The 26,404-nt window shown below is 39.2% G+C and overlaps 1 protein-coding gene across 4 annotated transcripts; it reads right to left on the reverse strand.

The window, feature by feature from the left end:
• Positions 1 to 1,958: 1,958 nt before the first annotated feature.
• Positions 1,959 to 23,608, reverse strand: LOC121343206 (interleukin-1 receptor type 1-like). Of its 4 annotated transcripts, XM_041418176.1 has the most exons (15): positions 23,488 to 23,608; positions 22,701 to 22,776; positions 21,626 to 21,895; positions 20,450 to 20,591; positions 18,509 to 18,740; positions 16,785 to 16,974; positions 15,656 to 15,830; positions 14,429 to 14,494; positions 10,521 to 10,641; positions 9,072 to 9,217; positions 8,161 to 8,304; positions 6,935 to 7,099; positions 3,988 to 4,092; positions 2,849 to 3,100; positions 1,959 to 2,206 (listed from the first exon to the last, which is right to left on the reverse strand). In XM_041418176.1, exons 4-15 carry the CDS (start codon positions 20,508 to 20,510, stop codon positions 2,142 to 2,144), a joined length of 1,722 nt encoding a protein of 573 aa, XP_041274110.1. In that variant the 5' UTR covers positions 20,511 to 20,591; positions 21,626 to 21,895; positions 22,701 to 22,776; positions 23,488 to 23,608; the 3' UTR covers positions 1,959 to 2,141. The 4 variants fall into 4 exon arrangements, with proteins under 4 accessions (XP_041274110.1, XP_041274113.1, XP_041274111.1 ...); XM_041418179.1 differs by lacking the exon at positions 2,849 to 3,100 and having other exon boundaries at positions 3,988 to 4,914; XM_041418177.1 differs by lacking the exon at positions 2,849 to 3,100 and having other exon boundaries at positions 3,988 to 4,914; positions 14,429 to 14,515.
• Positions 23,609 to 26,404: the final 2,796 nt, after the last annotated feature.

Below are 26,404 nucleotides of genomic sequence, written 5' to 3' on the forward strand. Positions count from 1 at the left end.
AGCCATTCTAGCCGAGACAACTATCACTTTATCACCTGCATTTGTGTGTTTATATGGACAAAAATTAAGGTGTCCTTTTCAAATGCAATTTAGAAATTGAAGGACAGAGAAAATAACCTAGCATATTTAAACAACCAAAAAATACAAAAGCTTGATATAAAAAGTCGCTCTTACCTAAAGAACACTTTTGCTTTTTTACAGTAGGATGCATTTACTATTTAAGTAGAAGCTGAAAAGAAAATGCATATATATACTGCCGCAATATAGTTTCAATTTAATCACAATACATTTAGAGAATTAAAAATATTTTTGTTACACTGTTTATAAAAAAGGTCATATGACTATTCATTTCCCCTTTTGTCTAAACATAATAAAATAAATCCAATAATTAAAAATTAGGTAGAGTCAGTCAGATTAATGTCTTACACCCTGCATCAGTGAATGAGCAATGCATTCTTTCTCATCTCTGAAACACTACTGATAAGACACACAATATTCAAGCTTGTCAGTCATAATAATAAATAATATGATAATAAAAGCCAGCAGTATTTCTAAGTGCTAATACATTTAAACATATTTTGTTACAGCTTGTCACGTAATGAAGACAAAACCATTGAGTAAGCATATTGGTGTGTCACATTTACATTATTTTATCCTTATTTCCTAAATACTATTTCATCAATGAAGTCAGTGCACAAGGTTAGGGAAGTGCATTGCATTTAAAAACAAATTCCCTGCTGTCTGATGTACTAACACAAAACAAGCAATATTCTAAAAAGGAATAATTATCATTGCCTCCATCCTCCCCTCCCTTTCACATCTTCATTTTCCTGGTTTCACTTTTTTTTTTCTATCATGTAAGAAACTTCAGGCAAAAGGGGGAAAAAAAAAAGATGAGGTATAATTTGGGACAAATCACTCATACCTGCTGAAAACCTGAATCCTGCAGTGAAACCACTCAGCAGAAGAGGCAGGTGCAGAAGGAGCACAGCATTCCCCTCTTCACTGCCCCATATCTATGCACTGGAGCCACTGCAATCAGCATGAGCCTGTGTGAGACTCAGCTTGGGAGGCAAGGACAAGTCAGCCAGGCTACTCAGTCTCAGAATCATAGAGACAGTTTGGGCTGCAAGGGGATCTTCAAGACTGTCTAGCTCCAAAGCCCCTGCCGCAGGAAGGGATACCATCAATTACACCAGGTTGCTCAAAGCTCCACCTAACCTGGCCTTGAACACCTCCAGGGATGGAGCAGCCACAGCTTCTCCAGGAAATCTATTCCAGTCCCTCACCACCCTCAGAGTAAAGAATTTTTTCCTGATATCTGATGTAAACCTACACTCTTTTAAGCCACTCCCCCTTGTCTTGTCACTACATGCACTTCTAAAGTCTCGCCCCATCTTTTGTGTAAGTGCCTTTCAGGCCCCGGAAGGCCACTATTTGTCCTCCCCAAAGTTTTCTCTTTTCCAGGCTGAACAATCCCAACTCTCAGAGAGCAACCACTGCCCCAGGGGCTGAGCAGAGAAGGCTGCCTCTCCACTGCTGCTGAGAAGCAATTGTCATTTCCCCCAATTGAGGTCTCCTGCATTTCCCCAGCTCCTGAGGAGCTGCAGCAAAAGGCTGCTCAGTATGGCACTGTTGAGGACCATGCTGGTCCCAGAGAGCAATGCAGCAGCCTTGGGGCTGCTCTAGCTTCACCTTGCTGCAAGGAGAGTACCAGAGAGAGCAGAGCCAAGCTCACAGCCTCAGTTTGCCCAGGCAGGGTGAGGTGGTTTGTGCTAGTGTTGTACCACAGCCAGACTGACTGGCAGCAGCCTGAACAAAGATCTGTCATAGCAGTCTTGTTAAGCCACTGAGTCACAACCTCTGCTTGCCATTGTCCATTCTCAGTATGCTTTAGGAGAAAGAGGGCAAAAGAAACAGCAGTGCATATGAAAAAATATGTAGTGCCTTTATTAAATTTTAAAATGGACTCTTCCTCAAAGTGCCTTTACATAACACACATGAAAACTTTGGCATTTTTTATATAAATATATCAAAAGGAACAAATATTTTTTAAAAACACTATTTTGGCTCAGTAAAATAACCTTCCATTCCTAAAGTTAGGGATAACAAGTAGCAGTTCTCCTTTCAATCTGTTCCAGTCAGCAGAAGTAATTAGGAGGACTGAGGTCACTGGAACTCTGTTGGCTGGCCTGCATACTGTGAGCTGTCAAGGTGAAAGCACAAAATCAGTGTTACACCCCAATTCTCAGAGTACAAATACCATAATGCCAGTGTCTGGTCTTCACATTTGATAGAGAGATCTTAAAGAGTTTTGTGACCAAACCATACAGCTTCTGTACTATTTGATTCTTCTATCAAAGAACCATAATGTGAACCGTAACAATTAGACTTGTTCAGATGGTTTTTGGTAACTTCAGATGGATCTCAAGGCTCTTTTACCCTACAACAGGCTGCCACTGAACACACACCATATTTAAAGGCAGACAGCATGAACAGCTAAGTAAATGTGGCATTCCATGATCAGGACTGATCATCCCTTGACACTTCTCTTGTAACTAAAACACAGAATGAGAAAAGACTACGTGCATCTGCATAGGTGTGTACATACATGACATTGATCAATAAAACACTTCAGTACCATAGCAGTTTGAATTAGTCTGACATTTCAAATGCACTTTCCCCCCTTCCTCCTGAAATGAAAAGATTCTTATTCCATTCTGGCCAAACACACACATAACTCACAAAGCTCAGAAGGTACTGTCTCTCAAAAGCACTGCTTCTAGTTTCCAGCACACACTTAATTTAGTTGGGAAAAGAACTTACTTGCACTGGTTTTGTCACTTACCAGCCAGAATAGTTTTGTTTGGTTGAGTATGGAGGCATAAGAAAATTGCTTGAGCCATGAAAGAAGAAAAGCCAACACTGCAGTGTGTAAATGAATAGATGAATTCTGAAGGTTGCAGAACATAATTTTTTTCAAGACAAGTGGAGATTCCAGAGGGAAAATTTCTGCCTAGTTTGCAAGAGCCTTCAATCAGAGCTTGGAAAGTGATGGAGTTTGACACAAAAGCAAGATGTTTGTTGCAAGATACAGGAGCTGCAAGAGAAAATATAGGTTAGAGTTTGAATGGTAGAAGAGCAAAAAAGGTGCTGCAAGAAAGAAGCTGACAGGACACAGAAATTCAGAGTTGCAAGCAGCAGTAACAGTCAATTCCTGAGGCTTCCCTATACAGCAAGATCTCACAGCCTAAAAGCATAACGTTCAAGGACAGACTGAAATTACATGGGAAATTTGGCTCTCATCTCCTGTTTCTATAAAATTAGTAGCTATAAACGTAGCATTAAAGAGATCTGATGAATTTTTCTAATCATTCAAATCAATTCCCTGCCCCAAAAAAAGAATTGATCATCGCAAACTATATCACTGCCTACAAGTCAAACATAACTTTAGAGTTAACACTTGGGGTATACAAAATACTATTAAAATATTTTAAAATGAAAGAGAAAGGATTCAACATTTTACACAACTTCCTTTCCCTTTTGTTTGGAAAGCTGTGACTGCAGCCTCCAGCACACTATCATCTCAGATTCCTTATGTATCAGAGCAGAGGGAAAGGAGAAAAGCAAGCAGCTGCAGGGGGCAACACAGGGGCATCTCTCGCTCTCTCCCTGCCCCTTGACATGGTCCTTAAGGTAAGGTGGATGAAGACAATAATCCTTTACCTCCCATGACAGACTCTGTGTCATTAGCCAATTGCTCCACTTGGGTAAATAAATATATTAAGCCATTTAACTGGAAAGAAAAAGTTCTCTGGAGATTAATTTTTTTACTTGATACAGATTACAGAGGTATTTTTACAATAACTGCATGTGACAAGTGACTAAAATGGGCATTGATCTTTCAAATGTAAAAAAGATCAAGGAAGAGTATTTAAGCTTTGTCAGGTTCAACAGCACTTTTAGAGAGCTGGAATTGTCTCTTACCTTTACTCCTGGATGTGAATTCTGTGAATTCTCCTGGATGATAACACACTGATGCAGTAACATGGGGATTTATCTTTCCGCAAATTGAACAAGGCAAATAACAAACTTGTAACAAAGAAAAGGTTTGTGTCATTTCATTCAAAAAAAAGAAACAAACATTTACTGGCACCAGCCATGCACGTTATGTAGTATTACAACAATAATTAGTGTAATTCCCTTCATATTGAAACTTTAATTGCAGGAAAAAAAATCAAATTTTCTTCATTGGCTTTAAGTTTTTCACAATTTTCTGTCCTTTCATTTTTAATACAAGGGAATTTCACAGAATCATTCTTGGAAAAGTACTTGTGTACTTCCTACATGTGCTACTGATGATATTTCATGGTGTTCTGTTGATCCAGCCAGAAGTAAAAAAGATTCACATCTGGAGATGAAACTGTAGTACCTCCACTCCAGTAAATCTGGATGAGATTGCACAAAACAGATACATGGGACCTTCAGTTAATCCATCACCAACTGTGTGAACTGAATCAGTCATTAAGGTCATTTCTCATTTGTTATTCAAGTCTTTTGGTAACAAATGCAATTGTGATAAAGAGCCACTTTTTCTGGATGGCATCTGGTAGCGCACTTTCTTCCAGAATCTGGTTCTTGCTGAGTGGGACCTTTCTGAAAAGTCCCCTTTCCATCGGATAACCCCGTGCTTTTGCTTAATATATCTGATGGATTCTGGCATGGTTGCATAATCTTGTATTTTTTCAAGTTCAATGAGAATTACTTTAATGCCATCTTGGATAAGAGCACTATGCATGGCTAGCTGCTTTTCAGACTCATCTTCCAGAATGCTGTAACAGGAGGGCTCTGGTACTAAAACAATTATCACTCTCCTACTTTGACGGATTTTTTCATCAGCAACGCTGATCACAGCTGTAGAGAAAAGGTTGTGCAAAATTAAGGCTGGATTTCTGTTTTCTCTTACCAGTATTCTGCAGCTAGTTCATCAACTGTTTGATATTTAAGCCGACACACTTGACATCAAAACAGGGAGAGGATATAAGGATGTAAGTAGTTACCTAGGGTTAGCCTACGACAGAAATCTGGCCAATGCAACACAATCTGACCCCATCAGAGTCTATGTCTATATCCTTGTTTTGCAGAAACAGAGAAGAGCTACCAACTATCTACTACCTATCTTGCTAATGCCATTCTGTTACCATCATAGGTACAAATGCAAAAAAAAATCCAAGTTCCAGAGCCACAGGAGCTTTTTACCTTAAACAGTCTGTTTCTGATGTGTTTAACTAGTTTTGTTCCAGTAAGTGGAAGAGGAAAAAAAAAAGATTCCCCCTGTTTCAGGTTGATAAGGAAGTGAGTTTTTTTGGGAGGTTGTGGTCAAACTAAGCAGTACTTCGATTTGAATATTGGCACTTGGTGTGACTACTGAAGACATGGATAGACTTCTGAGAACACAGGGGTTAAAAAGCAGAGAACTCTCAGGAGAACTTTCTTTTGGTTCCTGTCTGTGAAAGAGGTCAGGCTTCCCCTGCTGCACCACCCCCCAGGAGAGAGAGAGCATGTGCCTGTGCCACCTTGAAATTTAATATCTTGTGCTGGCAGCAGGGCTGAAAGAGATGATGGGGGGTGGGGGGGTGCGGCAAGAAGGTGCCCAGCTGTCGTGGGAGTTCTGGGCAGGCAGAGCCCGAGATTTTAACCCTTTTCTTAGATAATGGAAACCTTGCAAAACTGATCCTCCTAGATCTGAATGAGAAGGGAGATAGAGATGAAATAGAAGGAAATGGGCAAGTGAAAGATGTCAGAAGAAACTGAAAAGAATTCTAGGTGAGAAGAGTTAATGGAGTAGTCTTTAACTAAACTCTTCTTGTATAGCCATGGACAGACCCATTTTTTCCTGTAACACAGAGACTGCATTTAGGGGGAGGCAATGGCTTAGAGCCAAAAGAGTGCAGTGATGTTATATAAAAGAGTGCGTAAACAGAGACAGATGAGGAGGGTGTAGTAGTGCCCTCTGTCTTCAGTAAAGAAAAAGAAGATCTCTGTTCTCGAGACCCTTCAACCCCAGGGGGTGAATTTTGGCGGGGACTGGTGTCCAAAAAGTGAAAGACTATTGCTTTTTTTAAAATGGAGCAAAGCATCCTTAAAAAGAAAACCTTAGAAGCAGTTACAGTTCATGCTCAGTAGTGAGAGCACTAGACATAGAAAGAAAGTCACAAGAGCAAATGTTCTCCAAGCAGAGCCATGTGTAACATAGAAACACAAGAAGTTTTAACTGTATTTCCTAGAAAAGCCTATAGTACAAGAAAAACTCCTTCTCCTTAATGAACTGAGAGTTGATTATCTGAAGAGTAGTAATGAACTGAGAGTTGATTATCTGAGGAGTAGTAGCTAGATTAAAAATCTAAAGATTTACCTCATTGTGCTGTAGTAGAAATTGAGAGAAAGAGGAAAAATGTTTTACAAAGTTTTCATTCTGAGTTCTGTGTGTTCCTTTTTAGATATTGTAAATTAATAAAGTTTTTTCCTTTATTCCTAAGCTAAAGCCTGCTTTGCTCTATTTCTAGTCACATCTCACAGAAACCACTACAAAAATAGGTTTTCATAGAAGCACTAACATTGCACCAGCATCAAACAATCACACCCCCCATCAATGGCATTCCAGTCCAGTACATCACAAACAGTGAAATATGGTAAATATCACACAAAAACCTCATGGCTAAACCCTGAGAACAGACTATTGCATTTTTTCAAGCTGGAAAATTTAAGTAGCGCTTTAGATTCTACTTCTACTCTCTCTTCCTTCTCAAACCACTACCAAAAACGTTCATTTGATGATGAGAGATATTTAGACTCCCATCTGACTGCTTTTTTTTCAGTTCCATTTCCAGGTCAACAAGAAAACTCAAGTCAAATTTGTCTTCAGGTAACTTACCTTCTCCTGGTAAATCATCTCTCCCAAGTATGAAGAGGTTATATCCACACTGCCTTTCTAAGACCTCTGGCAGTATCTTCAGAGCAAAAATATCTGATGAATACAAGCAGCTTTCTCTGTTCTTTGGATACAGAACATAAGCGTCATAGATCTTCTCATCTGAAACTAAGGAGTAAGCAATAGAACTTCCATAAAAATAAATTCTAAAGATACAAGAGCAAGGAAGCAAACAAGCAAAATCTCTAAACTCTGGGGGCTTTCCCTTACTTGAATAATTGCTTTAGGCCCCAATCCTGTTATATTAGCTAAGCATGTATGATTATACAAAGCCTGAAATAATTGCAGGATCAGGCCTTCTAGAATTCGGGATGCTGAATCTGAATAGTCAAAAGAGACCTGAAAAATTAAGTTGAAACTTTCTCTATGGAACACTAAATATAAAAAGTCATCACTGAATTATCTGAAAAACAATGGACCCAGTGGTACAACTGATACTTAAAATTCCATTTGTCATCAAACTCATAGTTGGTATTGCAACCTGGAGTTTCAAACCGCAGCAACCACTTAGACATGACAACAAAAACAAAGTGTCAGATTTCAAGATCTGAATTGTTTTAGATATTTTGGATCAAACTTTTCAGAAAGATCTAATTTAAAAGACTTCCAAGAAAATCTAAGAGAATATCAATACCTCCACAAGATACATGGCTAGAGAAACAGAAAGTATCTCCTCTCAGATGGTTGGAAATTACCCATACTTCAGCATACTCTCATAGACAACACCCCTATCAACATTTTTTTGAATGCCAGGAAAGCAAAATTTCCAGAAAGTAAAATAATCAGAAGTGCCTTTAAAACAAAACAAAAGTTATATTTTCCCTGTTTCATCTACAGAAAATAAAACACACTTAACACTTCTAATGTATTTCTGCTTTCTGTAACAACAGTAATTAAAAGTAATCTGAAAAACTGCTGCTGGAGCAGTATTCAAATCACCAGGGTGAGTCTTCAGGAAAAGCAACGATAGTTCTGTATTTCCAGAAAGTTGCTGATTTTTTCTCCTGTAGATGCTTTTGTCATCTGAACGAATTCTAAACATCCTAAAAACAATATTATCCTTTCAAAAACCCCAAGGAAGACCAATCATGGTCCATGAGAGCAACTCACTGCTTTGCAAGTTAAGGTGGGAGCTCAAAACAACACTCAGCACTGTTACATAAACATACCTTTTTTCCTCAGGAAGGGATGGCAGGAGTCCCGATACCAAAGCACAATATCAATTTTGAAGATCTTGTAGATAAAGAGAGTAAAAAATACTAAAAATACCAAGGAAACTCCTCCTCCAATTAAGTACCCCTGAATGTTTCGAGCTGCAGCAGCACAGAATAAGAAAGAAAACAAATAAAGTACAACTATAAACTAGAACTAGGAAAAGACAAGGATTTTTCAAAATTGTTTAATCATTAAAATATTTGTTTTAAAAGGAGTGAAAGAATAGGACAAACTGTTTAATATATGCTTTCTGACAAGCCTGCTTTTATCCTTCAGAAAAATACCTCAGCAATGTGATAAATGAGGCTACTCTTCAGCTGAAACACCAAAATAAAATATTGACATATAACCCAGCACAGCAGTAGAATGAGAATTCCTGTACAAAATTCTATCAGTTGGAAAGTAAGGAAGTCAAAGGTGAGGAGGTGATTTCCTGACCAGCTAATCTCCCCAGACCAACTAGCTTTCCATTGTCTGTGCCCCTTCAATGACCTGTCAGTGAACCTATTCATTTACTGTCCTTAAAACAAACACCCTCCACAAACTGCATGTTTTAGTCAATGCATTAAACAATTTCTGAAGTTAAATCCTACCCTGATAATCTTTATGAAGAAATTATAATAATGTAACAAGTCAGAGCTCATATTCACTTTCAGTCCCAAAATACTGAATGAGAGAAGATAAAGCATATCAAAAGCACTATTTTCTTTCATTTTGCTAAGAATGTGACAAAAAAATTCACAAAGAAAGGTACTGAGATGCACTGCCCATTTTGCATAAAAGTACATCACACAGCTTTAATTCTAAGTAGGGCATTGTAAAACTGACAAGTCAATGATCATTTTATCAAGAAGAGATCTCTTACATGGGTATTGCAATTTGATGTAGGCTGTAAATTGTTGAGAACCATATATGAAGTGGCAGAAGAACTTATGAGCATAGTCCTTTAATTTCACTTTTGAAATGTTAAATTTTGTTCCAGATACAGCAAGTCCATGAGGCAATCCCTCTCTGTCATAAAAAAAAGGTAAAAGGAAAACATCTGTACATAACTGAATATCTATGCTGAATAGGAGACAGATTCATCTATCCACAAAGACATTAATTTTTTTATCTCTATAAACCTAAGAAGCTAGTGAAACACAGTAAATAAACTTCTGTAACTAACAATCTCATGAACCGAAAACATACTGGGCTTAGTTGTTTCAGATGTTTTTGGGTTGGGTTTGTTGGGTTTTTCCCCCAGGTTGAACAGAGTGCACCATTAGCAGCTTTGCAGGTGACACAAAACTCAGAGGGATGTCTGATACAACAGCCAGCATCCAGAGAAACCTTGACAGGATGGACAAATGATTTAAAAAAACTCATGAAGTTCAAAACAAAATGCAAATCCTGCATATGAGGTGGAATAACCAGATCCCAGACATCCTGGACTGCATTAGGAAATACACTGCCAGCAGGTTAAGGGATATGGTCCTTCAGTGATGTTCAGCACTGGTGAGGTCACACCTGGAGTAGTGGGGCCAGTTCTGGGGGGTCTAGTACAAGAGATGGATGGATTTGCTGGAGCAAGTCATGTGCAGTGATGTGACAGATAAGGAATTGGAGCATCCATCATACAAGAGAGCAGGGACTGCTCTCCTGCAGAAGAGAAGACTCGGGGACAGGGGATGGATCTCATCATGGATCTCATCAACCTGATGGGAGGAAGGAGTGGAGAAGAGGGAGCCAGGTTCCTTTCAGTAGTGCCCACTGGCTGGACAAGAGCCTATGAACACAAACTGAATGACTTTCCCATCTGAAATTCCGCCTGAACACTTTTTTACTTCAGGGTAGTCAAACACTGGAACCTAAATGTCCTGCAACAAGAGTTTCTGCCTTGTGTTCTTGAGGATTAGCAGCTGTGTCTGTACTTTAAAAAGGACCATTTTCACAAATAAAAATAAATTGGGTGACTTTTTATTTTGGAACAATTTATCCTTCCCATATTCATGATAAAGGACAGGCTTTAACGTACTGTTGAGAAAAAAAAATCACATAAGAAAAAATGCATAACTAAGCATTACAAAACAGTATTTCACAATAGTATTATAAAAATCTACATGATTGCTTCATTCTCTTTGTATCAGACACAGTATTTATAATGAAATGTTATTCATTTAAAACCAAGCAATAAGAACATACTTGTGTTTGATACAGACTTCAAATCAGCCTTTCAATGACTAGTGTCTACTTTATAATGAATTCACTGTACAGTACTGCAGATTACTTCACCCACATATGCACTACGAATTCAATGTATAAGGATACTTACTCATAAAACTGTTCCCTGTAGGTTTTATCAAAGATATCAACATCCTCATCATTAACTTGCCAGAATGGAATCAAGCCATTTATGCCACTTGATATGTTACACTCCATAACTACATGAGAGCCTACAAAAAAAAAACAAATGTAAACACAAAAACTGAAGGTCTTGTAATAGCAGCAGAATCAAGTGATGAGGGAACAGCTGGGAAAAGGAGGGATATAAAAGAAACCTACTTACCTTATGAAAAGCAAAGTCCTTAAAACTCATCCATTTGTAATTCAAATTTGGATGTCTACAATCTGGGTATAAATTCCACCCTAAATGTAGGTGTCCAAATGTTCACATCTACATACAAGCTAGGTGTCTAAGCTAGTAACAGAGTTCATCTCTGCTGGAGTCTACACACATTGAAGTAGATACCTTAACTGAATGACTGTCCAAATTCCACTGAAAGATCTCCAGGGCTCGAATCAGTTGCATGTACACCTATAGTGACATCTGAGATGCTCTCAAGCATCCAAGGTATCCATATGGAGTTGTCAGACAGGGCTCCAGATCTTCAAGAAAACCACACTGCTAGAGTAGCCAGACCACCAAAACAGCACTGGTAGCAGTTGCCTACTGGTGTAGGCAACTGAATTGAGCTCCTGTTGATACTGGCCTGAGTTAAGGACCTTGCATCATATGCTCATACTCATGTGCAGACAACCTACATCTGGGAGATTAATCCCATTCTTAGTGACCATGCATATCTTTACTCCAAATCAGGACCTTTTGGCCAGCACTGTCCACTGGGATGGTTTCTGAATATTATCACACTTGACTTCCAGAGCAAGCTCACCTGTCACTCAGCTCCTTTTTGCCACCAAGAGTCCACATCTTACAGAACACCTCAGTATTAAGCAAGCCAATTTGAAAAATGTATTTATTGCCAATGTACCTCAGTGAGCTCCATGTACAGGAAGGTAAGCAGCTTTCTTGGATTCCTTTCCTTCTGTATTTTACCCATGGAAGTAATGATTTGATAGGAGAAGGTGGGCTCTCTCAGCTGGCCTATGTAAAGATCTTAGTCTTTCATTTCCTAGAACCGCATCAGATCTAGATGCTTCCATCAAGGGATGGTCTCTAACAAAAGTATGGAATAAACCTTTAGCTCACATAGAAAGCACTTACTTGAACAAGAGTTCGCACAGAAATCAGAGATGCTCCCTGATCTCTTCCCTCATATTCTTCTACCACAACAATTAATGTGTTGTTTAGTACATTGCACAATTATTAAAAAAAAAAAACCTCTCAAGCATTCCATGCCCACACATTCATGAATGGACTGTTAAGTTTCTACACCACCTTCTGCCATTTCTCATTCAAAAATCATATAGCTGTTTCCATACAAGTGTTCATGCAGCTGCTTAGAGATTCTGCCCCACAGCCAGACATGCAGTAGGAGGTTTTATTTTTTTCCCCCAGTACCTCACTGAAGGTACTGGACAGAGAATATTGAATATTTGAATGGCAATGTCATTTTAAAACAAACAAAACCAAATCTCATCAAATTCCTTTAAGTGTCCCCCCATGTGTCCCTGTAATAGGGAATCACTTGTAGATCTCAGTAGTCACAATAAACCCACTTTGTGGCTGGAGTCTCCTTTTAGTCTCACCTGTGGCTATTACCCTAATATCTGTAAGGCAATCAAGGTTTGCTCATCCTAGTTGGTCCAAAGCACCTAACAACACACCAGCACAACTTTGAATTAATGTTGTGCTCAAGTCATAACAAATATGGACCAAATTCTACAATAAGGAGTCTAAATAAGTTGTCCTATAACACAGTCTTAATGACTTAGGCTGAGTCACAGCCAGCCCCTGGACTAATAAATTGCCCAGAAAATACTATCAAGGATTGAAAAAAACCCTAACACTGCCTTCAGTAAATTTAAGAGCCTGCAGATCAGACTCCTCCTGAGTGGAGGTTGCATCAGCAAGAACTTTTCTGAATTAAATGAGATAACTACCAGTCAAAACTGGGGATGAGACTTACACGATACTTTCATTGGCAGGAGATACATACGGGGAAGTCTGACTGTAACATTACTTCATTTTTTCCAGAATTACAGTTACAAAGAAAAAGCCAAGTTTTCACACAAAAATTAGGGTTATGTGAGGTAAAATAATTACTATGGAAAGTTTCCCTGTTTTTTCCAAAATCTGGTGAACAAATTTCCTTAATAGTGAAAGAACCTAAAGTTTTTCAGGCATGTATTTCTTGTAATGAAGACAGAGAAGATGTAATTACCAGAAAAGAAGGGACTGCTGAGTGATTCTAGATTACTTCAACAGAATTAAATAACCACCTGAAGACCACAGGACTGTAAGCTTTTAAAATAATACTTTTTGTATCAGATCCTGAATATTCTCACTGTTTAAAACAAAGCCTTCTGGACTTTGGAAGAACATAATTTCTATTAAAGCACATTCACAATTCTGGTCAAAATCTACCCATCCTCACCAGAACCTGGCAACTTCAGAGTAAGTTATCTTTCACAAGCTATTGAGGCCAAAAAGAAAAGAACAAAACAAAAAAACCACTAAAACCCCTAAACACACACACACAAAACCCACTAGTGTTTCAGTGCTATCCAATTTAATACCATATATACTGAAAGTTAGAATTTGGCACAGACAAAAATGTTTCACATGATACAAAAAAACCATGAAGCATTAATAGGAGAAAACATCACCTACTGCACACAATTTACAAGCTCAAAGTCAGAAAAAGCAGCAGCAACAGTACATGTGTTATGTGAAATTCCATGAGGGTGATGCACATAAAAATAATGGGACAATGGAACCTTTGCTCAGAGCCTCTCTAATGATCTAATTCCTCAAAAGATTACAAAACAGTTTCCTGTACTAAGAAACTCTAGTAAACAGCCAATCACGCTTCTCCAAAATCAGTTAATGCCCTTTTAAATCAAATATTTTGTTTGAAACCACCCCCTTTGGTACAAAATTATTTTTAAAAATACAGTCTAAACAGCTCCAATCTCATTCTTCTCGACTTTGTCAGTAGAACACAAGTGTCTGATATGTGGTGCACTTTAAACACATGTAACTTTGCTTGGGAAAAGACTGGAATACTATATACTTTGCCCAGAGAATTGCGGAACAATTAAGGTTGAAAGAGAGGTCTTCAGTCCAATTTCCTGCTCAAAGTATGGCCTGATTCTGAAGTCAGATCAGGCTGCTCAAAGACTTATTCAGTCAGATTCTAAAACCTCTAAAGACAGACATCACAACTTTTCTGGGCAGCCTGCTGCACTGCCCAGCTGTCCTCCCTGTTGAAGAAGTTATTCTTTATACCCAGAATCTCTCATTTAAGAAATTTCCAAGATAAACAGCACCTGGGATATGCATCAACTAGCAGCTCACTGTTTCACAAAACATCAGTATCCAAAATCTGTATTGCCCTAAAACAAGGAATAAAATCCAGGTTGTGGCAAGGGAAGGGAGACAGGAAACACATAGGAAGGGAAAGAGCTACTGAACGGGTCGACTGCTAACTATGCTAACATGCTACATGTACATAAACCATATTTCCACAGATACTGAGGATGCATCAAGACACAAACACGGAGAAATGGTAAAAAGGACAGATGGAAATAACAGAAAATAAATAAATGCAGCCTGCACAACACTGAGACTCCAATCTTAGGCACAGTTACTTCCCCCCACAAATTATTTGTGGGAATCACATTCTATTATCTATCCTCTGTCTTCCAGATATTCTCCATCCACATACTTATCTCCCAGTCTTGCTGAAGTCTGTAGAACTGTTCACACATCTTTTCAAAAAGACCAGGAGCTTATTTTTTTCATTAAAGTTAATGATCTCTTAAATAGTCACTACTTACCAAGTTCTACTTCAATTGTATTGTTCCTTGGATAAATAAACTCTGGTTTCATCTGCAGTGGTTTTTCTAACCAAAGAAAAATAAAACCTTCAGGCAGGAAAAGATCCACAACTTAGTTCAAGTGACAATAGTTTTGGTTTTACAGGGTTTGGATTTATTGTTTGCTATTATTGTAGTGCCATACTTACTATAAGTTTCAAATTTACAACAGAAATGTCTGGGGTTTTTTTTGCTCTACTCTATCCAAGTTATTCTACTTTAGCTTCCAAGTTAACAAAAAAAAACCCTTTAAAATGCTTTTAAAAAAATCTCAAATTTACTGGCAGCAGACATGAAAGTAGCACAAAACCAACAAACAAAGACAAAACCAAAAAAAGCAGTTAACTTTTCCAGAGACTGATAAGGAAGAAAAAAAGTGTTGTATCAATGACCACCTAGACAAAGTGAGTATTGTTTTAACTAAAAGTTTAAACAAACTTGTACTTAAACTGGGCTGGAATTGTGTGATTCTGCATGATGTACAGATTGGTTGCCAACAACCCACTGTTCTCACATCACCTATATAAAGTCAGAATTTTGGTTCAACCTAAAAAAATGGACCTGCTGTCTCTAGACAACTATTCTGACAGGACTATTATCATGTTACTAGTCAGGTCACCAGCAACATGGCCCACAAAGACATAATCACAATAGTCAGTGCAATAAATTACACTACTGGCAGAGTGAGACAGCAGAAAAGCACAACCAAGTGCCAACAGTAAGCCAATCCATTCCAGAGGTATATTTATTAACTTTTTTTGTCATTTATACAGCTTATCAAATCTCCTTTCCCATCAACAGAGAAGCAAATTCACCAACAGGGCTTCAAGCAGATCATTTGCTGTGATAGTCTCAGAAAAAAAAAATCTTCTATTTTTAAGTTTATTTGCTTTAATGGTGCACTGTTTGTTTTGGCAAAAGCAATACCTCCACCCCAGGAACCACTGTTTTCTTCTCATTCTCATTCCTAACCCTGCATTACTCATTTCCCCATGACAATTCTTCCTCAAAAGCAATGCTCAAGGGCTGCAACATGCCACACTGCCTTTCAATTTTATGTTCATGAATAAATTAAAGAAGACTTACAACTCTAATTTCACAGAGCTGAAAAGTAACATGCCAAATATCTTATGTCTGCATACATATGTTTACAGCAGAGACAAAAAGAGAATAACCTCAGGCACTCACCTTTAACCTCTAGACTTATGGTTCTTGAAACATTAAATTGTTTTCCCATATATGTGTACACCATTCGGCACGTGTAGTTTCCTCTGTCTTGCACAGTTACATTACGAATCAAGACAGCATTTTCACCCTCTGCCAAAAGAAGTCGCTTGTCTTCAAGAAATCCAGGTTTACACTCCTAAACACACCAAAGGTACCTGTGACTTAAAGGGAGCTAAAAAAATCTGACAAATCTGTTACTGTACTCTACTGATGATTAGAATGTTCAGCAAACACTGACTTCTTTGAAAGCCACGATGTGGATTCTTTTCTAAGCATTACTACAGTCTAACAAAGTCTGATAACATCTTGCTCCATTTGCACTTAAAAAAAAAAAAAAAAACAACTGCAGCCAACTCTTGAAGTTTTCAAACACTGCTTTAGTTCACAGCCTACATTAACAGCTTGAGAGTTTTCTATCTCAGGTGTAGTAGAAGTTATTACACATGCAGCAGAGTTTATGAGAACACATGCCTCCACCCCTACTTCTCTGTGATGAAAGAGCTGCTGTAGCAGTGCCTCGTGCTGTTTGGGTGTATCCCCATTTCTGTGGTAATGCAAATTCTGAGAAAAAAGCTTCCTTCTCTTCCTTGACCTAAAAAGCAGTGGAGAATCTCTTCACCTCAAAAGATGTATAGGTGCTGCACCAAGACTATTTAACGTGTATAGGCCCATGTAGCTGCTTTTAATACCAGCATCAGAATTAGGAGTTGAACTGTTTAGATTTTTACCTTAAAACGGATAAAATACATGTTTTCAAGCTTGCACAGGCTACAGAGAATTTTCACAGAACCAAAGTAAGAATCATAAGAATACCACAGCATAGTTTACAATGCCTAATATTCTGAGAAACTGAAATAATTATGCAAAGCCGCCTATTTACAGAAACATACAAGTTTTAAAACTTATTACCTACATAAAATAATCAAAGGATAACTCAGAATTTCACAAATCTTATTCACACTCATGCCATACTCCACCTGTAGAGAAAACACACCTTCCTTTCCAAAAGCTGATTTTCACAGTTACTTCATAAGACATTTTAAATAATACGTTTTGTATCTTGAATATATGAAATACATACGCTCAGTACCTTATACCAATGTACTTCAGGCTGATTATTGTCTTCATTTTTAAATTGTTCCAGATCAGGACATATAATCTTTCCAGTATTCGTGCTTGTCACTTTTTGTTCAAATTTCATTTTTCCATTAAAACACAATCCATTATCATTCTTAAAAACTGTTAAGTTTATAGTTTTTTTGTTAGAGTGGTTAAGGCTCCTGTAATCAGAACAGCAGACAAGTCAGGTAATTAACGGTGCATTATTTCCAGCAAGTCAGGGAGAGAGACTTCAGCATCTCCACCACCCTTGCCTCCATAACACCCCTGCTACATTCCCTTAGTTTGTAAACACCAACCTCAACCTCTCAGCCCCTGTTCCAGGGGAAGAGACAGGAATAAGCTCTGAGTCTGTGTTGTGAGCAGAAATGGAATTTGCTCTGGACACATGAGAGGGGACGTCAGCACTTCTCAGAGCTGCACTTAAGGCTTAAGTGTCTGATGTACAAAATGCTGCTTACAGTTTAATACAACTGAGCCTTAGCAAGTTTTTTGTTCTGCTGATATTATGTAAGCCAAGGATGTGAGGTGCCCACAAGAGCACATCTCATACCTCAAGTAACTAAAACCATAGCAGGAAAGACTAAATTAAAATTATGCAGCTGGGTAGCTTCGAAAGGATTACATGTCTTTTGACTTCCGATTCTGGCTTCATGGAAAACTCCAGTGAAGGAATGTGCCTGCGACATTGGAAGTTTTCGCTGATCATTCACAACACAAATCTCTCCAGCACACCTCTATGCACACCAGTACACATAACTACATCCTAGTAAATCAAATTTAGGGCCACCTGAAAAGTCTGTATTGGCTATTCTCAGTGTGTTGTGGCAACACCATGAGGAAAGGAACATTTTATGTATGACTTCCCAAACTTAATTTCCTGTTCAGCACACAGTGAATTTCAACCATTGTAAAAAAGATTTGACATCCTAAGTAGTGAAGTCCAGTGCTTGGCTAGATTGATCTAGCCAGAGCTTTAAAGTACTAAAAAAGGTACATATAGATACTTTTCAAAGAATCTATTCCTTTTCAGTTCTCTGTGCACTCAGATCATTTGAGCAGTAGTAGAGACACATTATTTTAAGTCTCTAAAGTTGTCTAGCACACTGCTTTGCTCTTTTAATGTATTCTCATTTTTGACCAGTAATGGCAATATTTTAAAATAAATCATAAAGACTGTAAAACTGTTTTCAGCCCTTCAGCCCTTTGTGGATTTCTAGTAAGACTGCCAAAAAGTTGCTAAGCGCTCCAGAAAGTCTGTGCGGTGATAAAATGCACTGTTTGCTCCTCTTAGAACTTACATTTAGCCTTGTCCTACAAAGAAACCAGTGCTCTTCTGATCTGTCAGCATCAAACAGCAATTTGAACACAGGAAAAGCCAAAGAGGTTAAGGCATTTTCCTGTGACCTTACACTTCATCCAAAACAAGCAAAGCAACCAACCACCCCCACAGACCATTTTTAGTATTGTTATACTTTAAGATAAATAGAGTCTTCTGTATGAACCACTTTTGTAGTACTAAATGCATGGAACAGCAGAGAAACACAGGCATCACGCAGAGACAAAAAGCATGGTGAAAATAGCGCTTTCAACTGATCTAAGTGTTTTACCTAAAACAAGAAGTTTTGTACACTCAAGTTTCACAAATTAATTACCACATTTGCAAGCAGTAGCAATCCTTGTTTCCCTCCTTACCTTATATTGCATTCATAAAGTCCAGAATCTTCCAGCATAGCAGGAACAAACCAAAGCAAGCCCTCTCGCTGGTGGATCCTGGCATCTCTCTCCGTGGTCACTGCTGTAGCACTACCATTTTTATACCATGTCAAATTGTATTCAGAGTGAAGCACTGGCAATGTAATTATTGGGCAAGTAATAGCTATAGGCTCTCCAACAAGTACAAAGTAATCACAAATAACACATCCTTCTGTTAAAAAAAAAAAAAAGAAAAAAATGAAAAATGATCAATGTTTTTAATTTCTATACTTTTCCACTCCAAGTTACACAGAATTAGAAAACCTTTCTGTAACAACTTACTATTAAAACATCACAAGGCTCTTATTTTTTGTTTGTTACCACCTTCTGGTTGTGAACATGATCACATATTTTACAAGCTTAAGGCCCAACTTCCCTCTGTTAGGGTAACCAGCAACAAGCACATGCAAGCCAAACAGCCTCACTGCAAACCAGGGTATAAGAAGATCCATGGGATTCATAAGGCAACTACAAGCTTCCCAACTTACCTGTCATGTTCTTGTTATTTAACCACACTAGTATTTTTGCAGAATTGCCATTCTTAAAGTAAATACTATCTATGTAAAGCACAGTGCAAACAGCAGCAGTGCAGAGCTCCTGACAGCATTCTGCCACTAGGACTGTGGAGCCAAAAACTAATCAGGGAAAAAAAACTTGGGAGAGAAAAAGTATTTAGATTAAGAAGTCTTGACTATAATGTATTACTTCCTTCCTACATTTGCACCTTTAACCAGAAGGCCCATTTTTCAGAACATCACAGAAAAGGCCAATGTAAACATTGTTTTGATAACTATGCCTGTGTAACAAGTTGACAGGACACAATCATGCAGCTTAGGAAGCATTTCTTTCAACATCAGCCAAAAAAAAAAAAAACATAGAAAAAAGGAAAGATATTGCAAAAATCTATCAAGAGCTCAAATATGCAAACAAAAACTTACTGGAGAATACTACTGTAGCACAAACAGAGCTGACCATTTGGCTATAAAGCAGATTGTAAAATTTTTAAGCTTCTGCATACATTTGTCCAGAGAAGCTGTGGATGCCCCACCCCTGGAAATGTTCAAGGCCAGGCTGAATGAGACTTTGAGCAACCTGGTCTAGTGAGAGGTATCCCTGCTCATGGCAGGGGGGCTGGATCAGTGACTGATCATCTTTAAGGACCCTTCCATTCCAAAACATTCTGTGATTTTATGTCCAACACTGAATTTTTATGAAACTGCAAAACATCTGGTTGAACTGATTTTACAAATCTTGCTGAATGGCTGTACAAATACAAAGTTAACATATTCAATTTCAAAATAAATAAAATCTTCACTAATCTTTCTAATATCACTGCCTTCCCATTTAAAGACTTCCAAATAGGTCTCCATATAGTTCAATCTAATTCAAGACACATTAGTATTAGACTGCTTATGGCAAGAGTAGCAAGACAAGCATAATTAACTTATGTAGTTCTAAACTTTACTGAAATATTACACCTATTATTAAAAATATTACTAATTTAATTGTAAAGAAAACTTGGCCTTACTGCTTTCAGGATTAGACATACAGAATGTCTCATGAAGAAGGCACTCTATAGTTCACCTTAAGGAAGCCAATCACTTTGGGATTTCTTCATAAGAAACATGGAGAGGCTAATCAAAGCCTCTAAGCCCTAAATTTATGTGCCTAGATTAAAAAAAAAAAAAAATCTCCATTTGTCCATGACATCCCCAGTAAAACTGGAACCCAGCAGAGACATCCAGCTACTGTCAACATGCTAAAGCAAAAACAAACCCCAAACTCACTACTTGCTCTCAGTAACTCCTACTAAATACACACAACTCATCTCATGCAGATTTTCTTTTTTAAATGGTAATTTCAGCAAAGTATGTAACCTACCAGCACTGAAGAGAGGTATCAGTACAATGAGATGACCAACGAACAAAAATACAGATATCATATTTTGCTGCAAACCAGAAGTTTTTCCCTTGGTGTGGTAAGACTGTTCAAGCTGCACTGCTCTCTGCACCCTGCATAACTCCTTAAGAAAAAAAAATCAGAAGAAGCATTAGTCATCTTGGGGAGGGAAAACATGGATTTGGTAATTTAGTCCCAGCCACTGAAGATTTCAACTACAGCAGCTCTTGGCCTTCATAAACAGCTGTTCAGTTTTCAGCTTTCTACTAGAACTTTTCCTGGAACTATAACTATCCCAATGGAATAACTATTGCTTAAGTGTAATATTCTTTACCAGCATAGTTAAACAAAAAAAAAAAAAAAAAAAATACCCCAAAACCCTCAAGCAAAGACAAATTATGCTAGCATAGTGATTTAAGCTATACTGCCTAATTTAATAACCAAGCTTGATTAAGCTACTCTTCTTTCCAAATGCTTACAAGAGTCACAATCACACAAGGTTTCCTTCTTTGAACTGTTCTTATACAGCTGAGGCAGCTTTTAAGAGCAGTAACTTGCAGTTCTTTGCAGAAGGACAAGCATACTGCAACTCCATTATCATCTGCCACTTAAAATTGGCATCTAAAGTGAAATGTCTGTGGAAACCACAGCTCATATGAATTGCTGCAGTCAGACACAAAAAAAAAGTGTCCAAGAATTGTAGTTTCAATTCACACCTCAGGTCTTTTTTTCCGTTTTCTCCAACAAAGACATGACTGAATGCATACCCACTACTCTCATAGCCCACAAGTGGCTTCTATGAAACTCTAAACCTTAACCAAGTCCTGCTTCCCTCTCAGATACACCAACATTTCTTTGGTAAGGTGTCATCAGAGATCTCCCTAAGCTTTCTACTGTCAAACAGGTGGCAAACAATTAAATCCTTCCCCTTCTGGCAGTCATTGTAGGCTAAGATCTGCACATTCAGTGGCCTTGCCTTTCCTCAGCTTTTGATTGTTTTGCATGCTGCTGCCTCTCTCTAAAGCAAGCTGGTTTCACATGTAGCAGTCCATTGCAAAACATTTATTGCACAGGTCCTAGTTAATAATTGCCTTCTACCCAGCTACAAATGGCAAGAAGCAGATAAGTTATTCCATGAAAAAGTAAGCCATGACTTACTTTTATATCCAATGTAATTCACTTCAGTTGCAAATAAGCCACAGCAGTTTCTTCTTTTGAAGCATTTCATATGCAGAAGTGCTGGATTATTAGTGAGGGTCACACAGTGCAGAGCTCAATAATTTAACATAACAGCCTCCAGGTAAATAGCTCTTTTGGACAGTTCATCTGGCAAAACCCTCATACCACAGTCCTTATTTAGTTGCCTTGTATGTGCTTTTCCTGTGACTTGCCAACGAACAGGTCATCATTTTTGGAGTTTCAGTTTACCTGTAAAAAGCAGAGAAAGGGAAAAAACATTTTACAAAACATATCATTTGGACAGCATACACATACAAAACTAAATTTTCTACAGACATCCTAAATGTAAAAGCAAGAGCATGCCCCTGTACATTAGAGTAATGACTTGAAAGAGCAACAAAACTTGAAGTAGGGACTGACCAAGAATTCTAGCAAATATCTTCTGGAAAAGAAGTTTCTCTCAGAAACAACACCATGTTACACATCTGTCAAGCAACTTTGTAAGACAGGTTCAACGACTAAAAGGAAACAAATACTTAAATTTAGGGCAAGACAATAATTAGCATTATAATAAGGGTATTCTGATTTTGACACAATGACCACAAACTTTAGTCCTTGTGTCTCCTTTCCACACAATCCTGCATACCACAAAACTACAGAAAAGTTGTATCTTTAAGACAAACCCATTAACCAGGGCATTCTGGTGAAGCTACATCAAAATGCCATCAAAGAGTATTAACAAAGCCTGCAATAGTTATGTCTTTGCAAGCTAAATTCCAGTTCAACTTTGAGACAGTATTAACTGTTCTAAATCTGAACTTGAAGAAAGTGTACTTCAAGTTCAGGTAACTGCCCCAACTTTTACCAAAGAAAAGCAGGAAGGAAACAAAAACAGTATCTGCAGCTGTACATAACTGGCCATCACTGGTTGACTCTACAACACTGAAGTGCTACCTATTCATTCTATTCCACATCAAACTGGAGACAATGAGTTTATCCAAACCCCAGAGAAAAGGGCAGCCTCATCAATATTCAAATAAATTGAAAACAGTACCTTCTTTCAGTATGAAGGAGTTAATTTCACAGTCCATACTTTGAATACTTTTCTATGTCATTTTAACTCCTGAAACCTGTCAATATGACGTAATAAGAATTTTAATGTGACACATTTTTTATTTAACTCCAAATTAAGTTATTAAGTTTCCAGTATCATTCTCAATGTACTGTTAGGAGGCATTTAAAAGAACCTGAATAGCTCATACAGACAAAATTATATTTATCAAAAACAGTGATGTAAAGTATTAAAAAAAATAATGTCTTAATCTCAGGAGGAGAGAGGAAACCAGTAATACCAAAAAAAAAAAAAAGTAACAGGTGTTTCATTTCTCACAAAAATGTGAATTAAAATATCTGAATTAAGGATTCTGCATTCTAAAATACTTTTGTGCAAGACCTTTTAGCCTGTTTTTTAAGGATCTAAACACATACAAATGTCAATTAACTGCACAGTGCAGTTAGAAAAACAAAACACATCCAGCAACTTGCTCAAGTCCCTAAAGAAAACACCAAAAACCTAAGAGCTGCTGCTGGAAGCACACCAGAGCCTTGATCCAGTAACTTTTAATGGATCTCTCCTACCAAGCTGTGGCTCCCCAGGCTGCTGCCAAGCACCATCAAGGCTGAGACCAGCACAGGTCTGGGAGCAGCTCAGTCCTGGGTTGGACACAGGCATCTCTTTCACCCAAAATCTTGCTCTTGTCACACAAGCAGTTAATAAAGAGCCCGTCTGATCATCGTTATGCAATAAATACAGAAATAGTTTTTGACTACAAAAACTTTACCAGGTCAAGAAGATTTACGGCAAGCATTATCCCGCTTCCTGTTACAAGTACTTCAAAAAATGTGGCAGCGTTAGCTCTCCTACAGCCTTCATTTGTACCTGAGCTTGTACAATGTGACACACAACGAGGAAGCAGACACAAAAACAAATAAAAAATTACTTCCACGGAAGCTATTTGGGGCCAGAAAAGCAGAGAAACCAGCAGTCACAAAGACTGGGAGACTGCCCGCAGAAACATACGCGGTCTCAAAACAGCTGAAAGCAACAAACCCATGGGTCGGTGTTGGTTTTCTGGAAGCCGTCAGCACTGCCCCTCACCTGGCCAAGGCACCCCGATCGCCCGGGGGCGCCGGCCCGGGCTCCCCCCAGCCCCGCTCCCACAGCCAAGGAAGGCAAACGGGCCCCGGCGCGGCAGGAGACACGAGGGAAGGAAAAGCCCAGCCGGGCCCAGCCTGCACCCCTCAGCCCACCCAGCCTCCCTCCCCGCCGCGCAGGCGGTACTAGAAGTCGAGCGGAGCGGAGCCCAGCCCAGGGACTGAGCGAAGCACGGTCCCCACAACACCCACCGCCCTTCCTCACCTCCCCCCTCTCTCCGCCGGCTGCCCCTGCCCGCTCACACTAACAGGGCGGGCAGGCAGCGCTCCCCACTTCGCCCCGGAGCCACAGCCACCGCCCCCAGACCAGCCCCGGACCGCCCCTGGACCGCCCCGGACCGCCCCCGGACAGGCCCGCCGCCGGCTGCCCCTGCCCGCTCCACTAGCGGGGCGGGCGGGCAGCGCTCCCCACTTCGCCCGGGAGCCACAGCCACCGCCCCCAGACCAGCCCCGGACCGCCCCTGGACCGCCCCGGACCGCCCCCGGACAGGCCCGGGTCCGCCCCCGGATCGGCCCGGCGGAAAGGGTCGGGGCGGTGAACGGGAGCTGGGAGCCGGCAGTCCCGCCGAGCCCCGAGGGCGTGCAGGACCTGGCACGGGGCGAGCTGATCGTCACGGTGGCCTCCTGTATGACCTCCTGCGAGGCATCTCCCCGCAGCTTGGCTAAGCCCGTTTTCTCGGGCATCAGCCCGCTCCCTTTGGCCGTCGCTCCTGGGTTTACCTCCCCTTCAGGCTGTGATCCCAGGGCATGCCAGGCTTAATCATGCCTGCTCTGGGAAACCGTCACACAAGAGAAACCAGTCCCTGGCAATCCATCACCCCACTCATGAAGTGAGTCCAGGCACTGTCGCCTCTGTCTGGTATCCACCAGAACAGGCAATGTGAGTGTCTGCTGCCACCTGAGGTTGCTCACCCTCTCTTTTTAGAGCAGAGCTCTATTTGCTTTTCATCATGTAACCTGAACTTGGAAACAGATGATCTTTAAGATTCCTTCCAAGTCAAATGATTCTTTGATTCTATGATTCTAAGTGTTTACCTTTTTTCTGGTTTGGTCAACTATCCCTTCCACTGTGCCAGGATATCACTTTTTTTGGTTCAAACAATAGTTTCTTCCTCCAGGTTTGTGTAGAAACTCTATACAGTTCTCACTGTTTAATCTGGTGGTAAAGCTAAACTTATTCAAACAGAAACTGAATTTTCCAGGGTGAAGTTTCCCTGGAATTGTTTCCTTGTCCAAAGTTTTCAGAACGCTTTTCCCCTGTGCTTGCCTTCATCTCCTTCATTTTGGTTCCCACAAGCTTACTTTTATTCACTCCTCAAAGACATGACTGTAGGGTATTCAGTTTTTGCGTATCCCCCTATCTGCTTTTGTTCAAGATCTACATTCATTAACTTTATTTGCATTCTAGTTGAAGTAAACATACAATTTAATAGGAATAATAAAAATATTGTGTAACAAGAAGCTTCAACTCTAGGTTTGAACAATTTCCCAATGAGTTTGAAAGGACTGTCAAGCTGATTATGAGTTTGAAAAAATGTGGGAAGGCATGCTTTTACTTCTTAAATGGTAGATAAGAACTGTGATCCAGACTCACAGAAACATTACTCTTTTCCAAGTGGGAAGCTTGGACTTTTTGTAGTAGAAGGGTTTTCTTCCCTCTTGGTTTCAACACTAATTCGAGGAAAGAAAGGATTCTCATACTGCTTCTTCCATGTTTTCAGTATCAGGATGAAGGGCTGGCTTGAGCAATGAAGCTCTCAGGGAGGAAAGCTGTGAAATGTTTACCAGCTTATCTGATAATATAAATGGGGAGAAAACCCTTTATGAACTAAAGGAGTAAACTTCTATTCCTGTTAGTGCGTGTTTGTAAGCCTTTGCAAACTCTATTTTAGCTGCACAAAATATTTTTTCATCTGCTTTTGCCTTCACTGGTTTTGAGTCAAGTCTGATGTTAAGGTGACTGGCTCTATTGGGGAAACTTCACAGGATATAGAAATTTAAAAACAAAGATTTTTCTAAGTGTTTATCTGCCCAATATGTTTCTTCACAATATCTAACTAGAGGATAACAGCAATGTTCAAATTAAGCTGCACAAAGTTTGAAAGTTGGTGAGTGGGGGGAGTCAGAAAAAGAAGAGTCTCCCAGTAGCCAGCAATGATCAGGAAAGCTCTCCACCATGTAGCAAGAGAATAGGGAAAATGCCATCAGTCTCAAAGTGTAACAACTTATATAGTGGGTGTCTGGAATATTTGGTAAATACTAGATAAAATGGTTATTTGTTGAAGTGCCACACATCACTATGTCCATATTCTGATAAGTGTCATGACCACACTTTTAAAGTAACTCCCTAAAGTACTGTCTGGCACTCATTTTAGAGAAACTAATCACTGTGAACTGAAAGTACACTTCTGAAAGAACGTAACAAGCAGTACTGCCAAACTGTGATTCAGGAACAAAGTATGCATTTTTCACAGAGCAAAGGATCTTTCCTAGACTTTTTTAAGAATTATGTGAATGAATCAATCGTGAAACATTAATACGATT

Source organism: Onychostruthus taczanowskii, unplaced genomic scaffold (assembly GCF_017590055.1).
Source record: "Onychostruthus taczanowskii isolate IOZ18803 unplaced genomic scaffold, ASM1759005v1 scaffold58, whole genome shotgun sequence".
Classification (NCBI taxonomy): Eukaryota; Metazoa; Chordata; class Aves; order Passeriformes; family Passeridae; genus Onychostruthus; species Onychostruthus taczanowskii.

Coding starts and splice junctions, on each gene's coding strand:
- LOC121343206 (XM_041418176.1), bottom strand. CDS start 20,510: ATGATATCTGTATTTTTGTTCGTTGGTCATCTCATTGTACTGATACCT. Junction 7,100..8,160: donor TCCCTTCCTGAGGAAAAAAG/GTATGTTTATGT, acceptor CTTACTCCTTAG/TTTCAGATGAGAAGATCTAT. Junction 3,101..3,987: donor ATTCACATCCAGGAGTAAAG/GTAAGAGACAAT, acceptor TTTCTCTTGCAG/CTCCTGTATCTTGCAACAAA.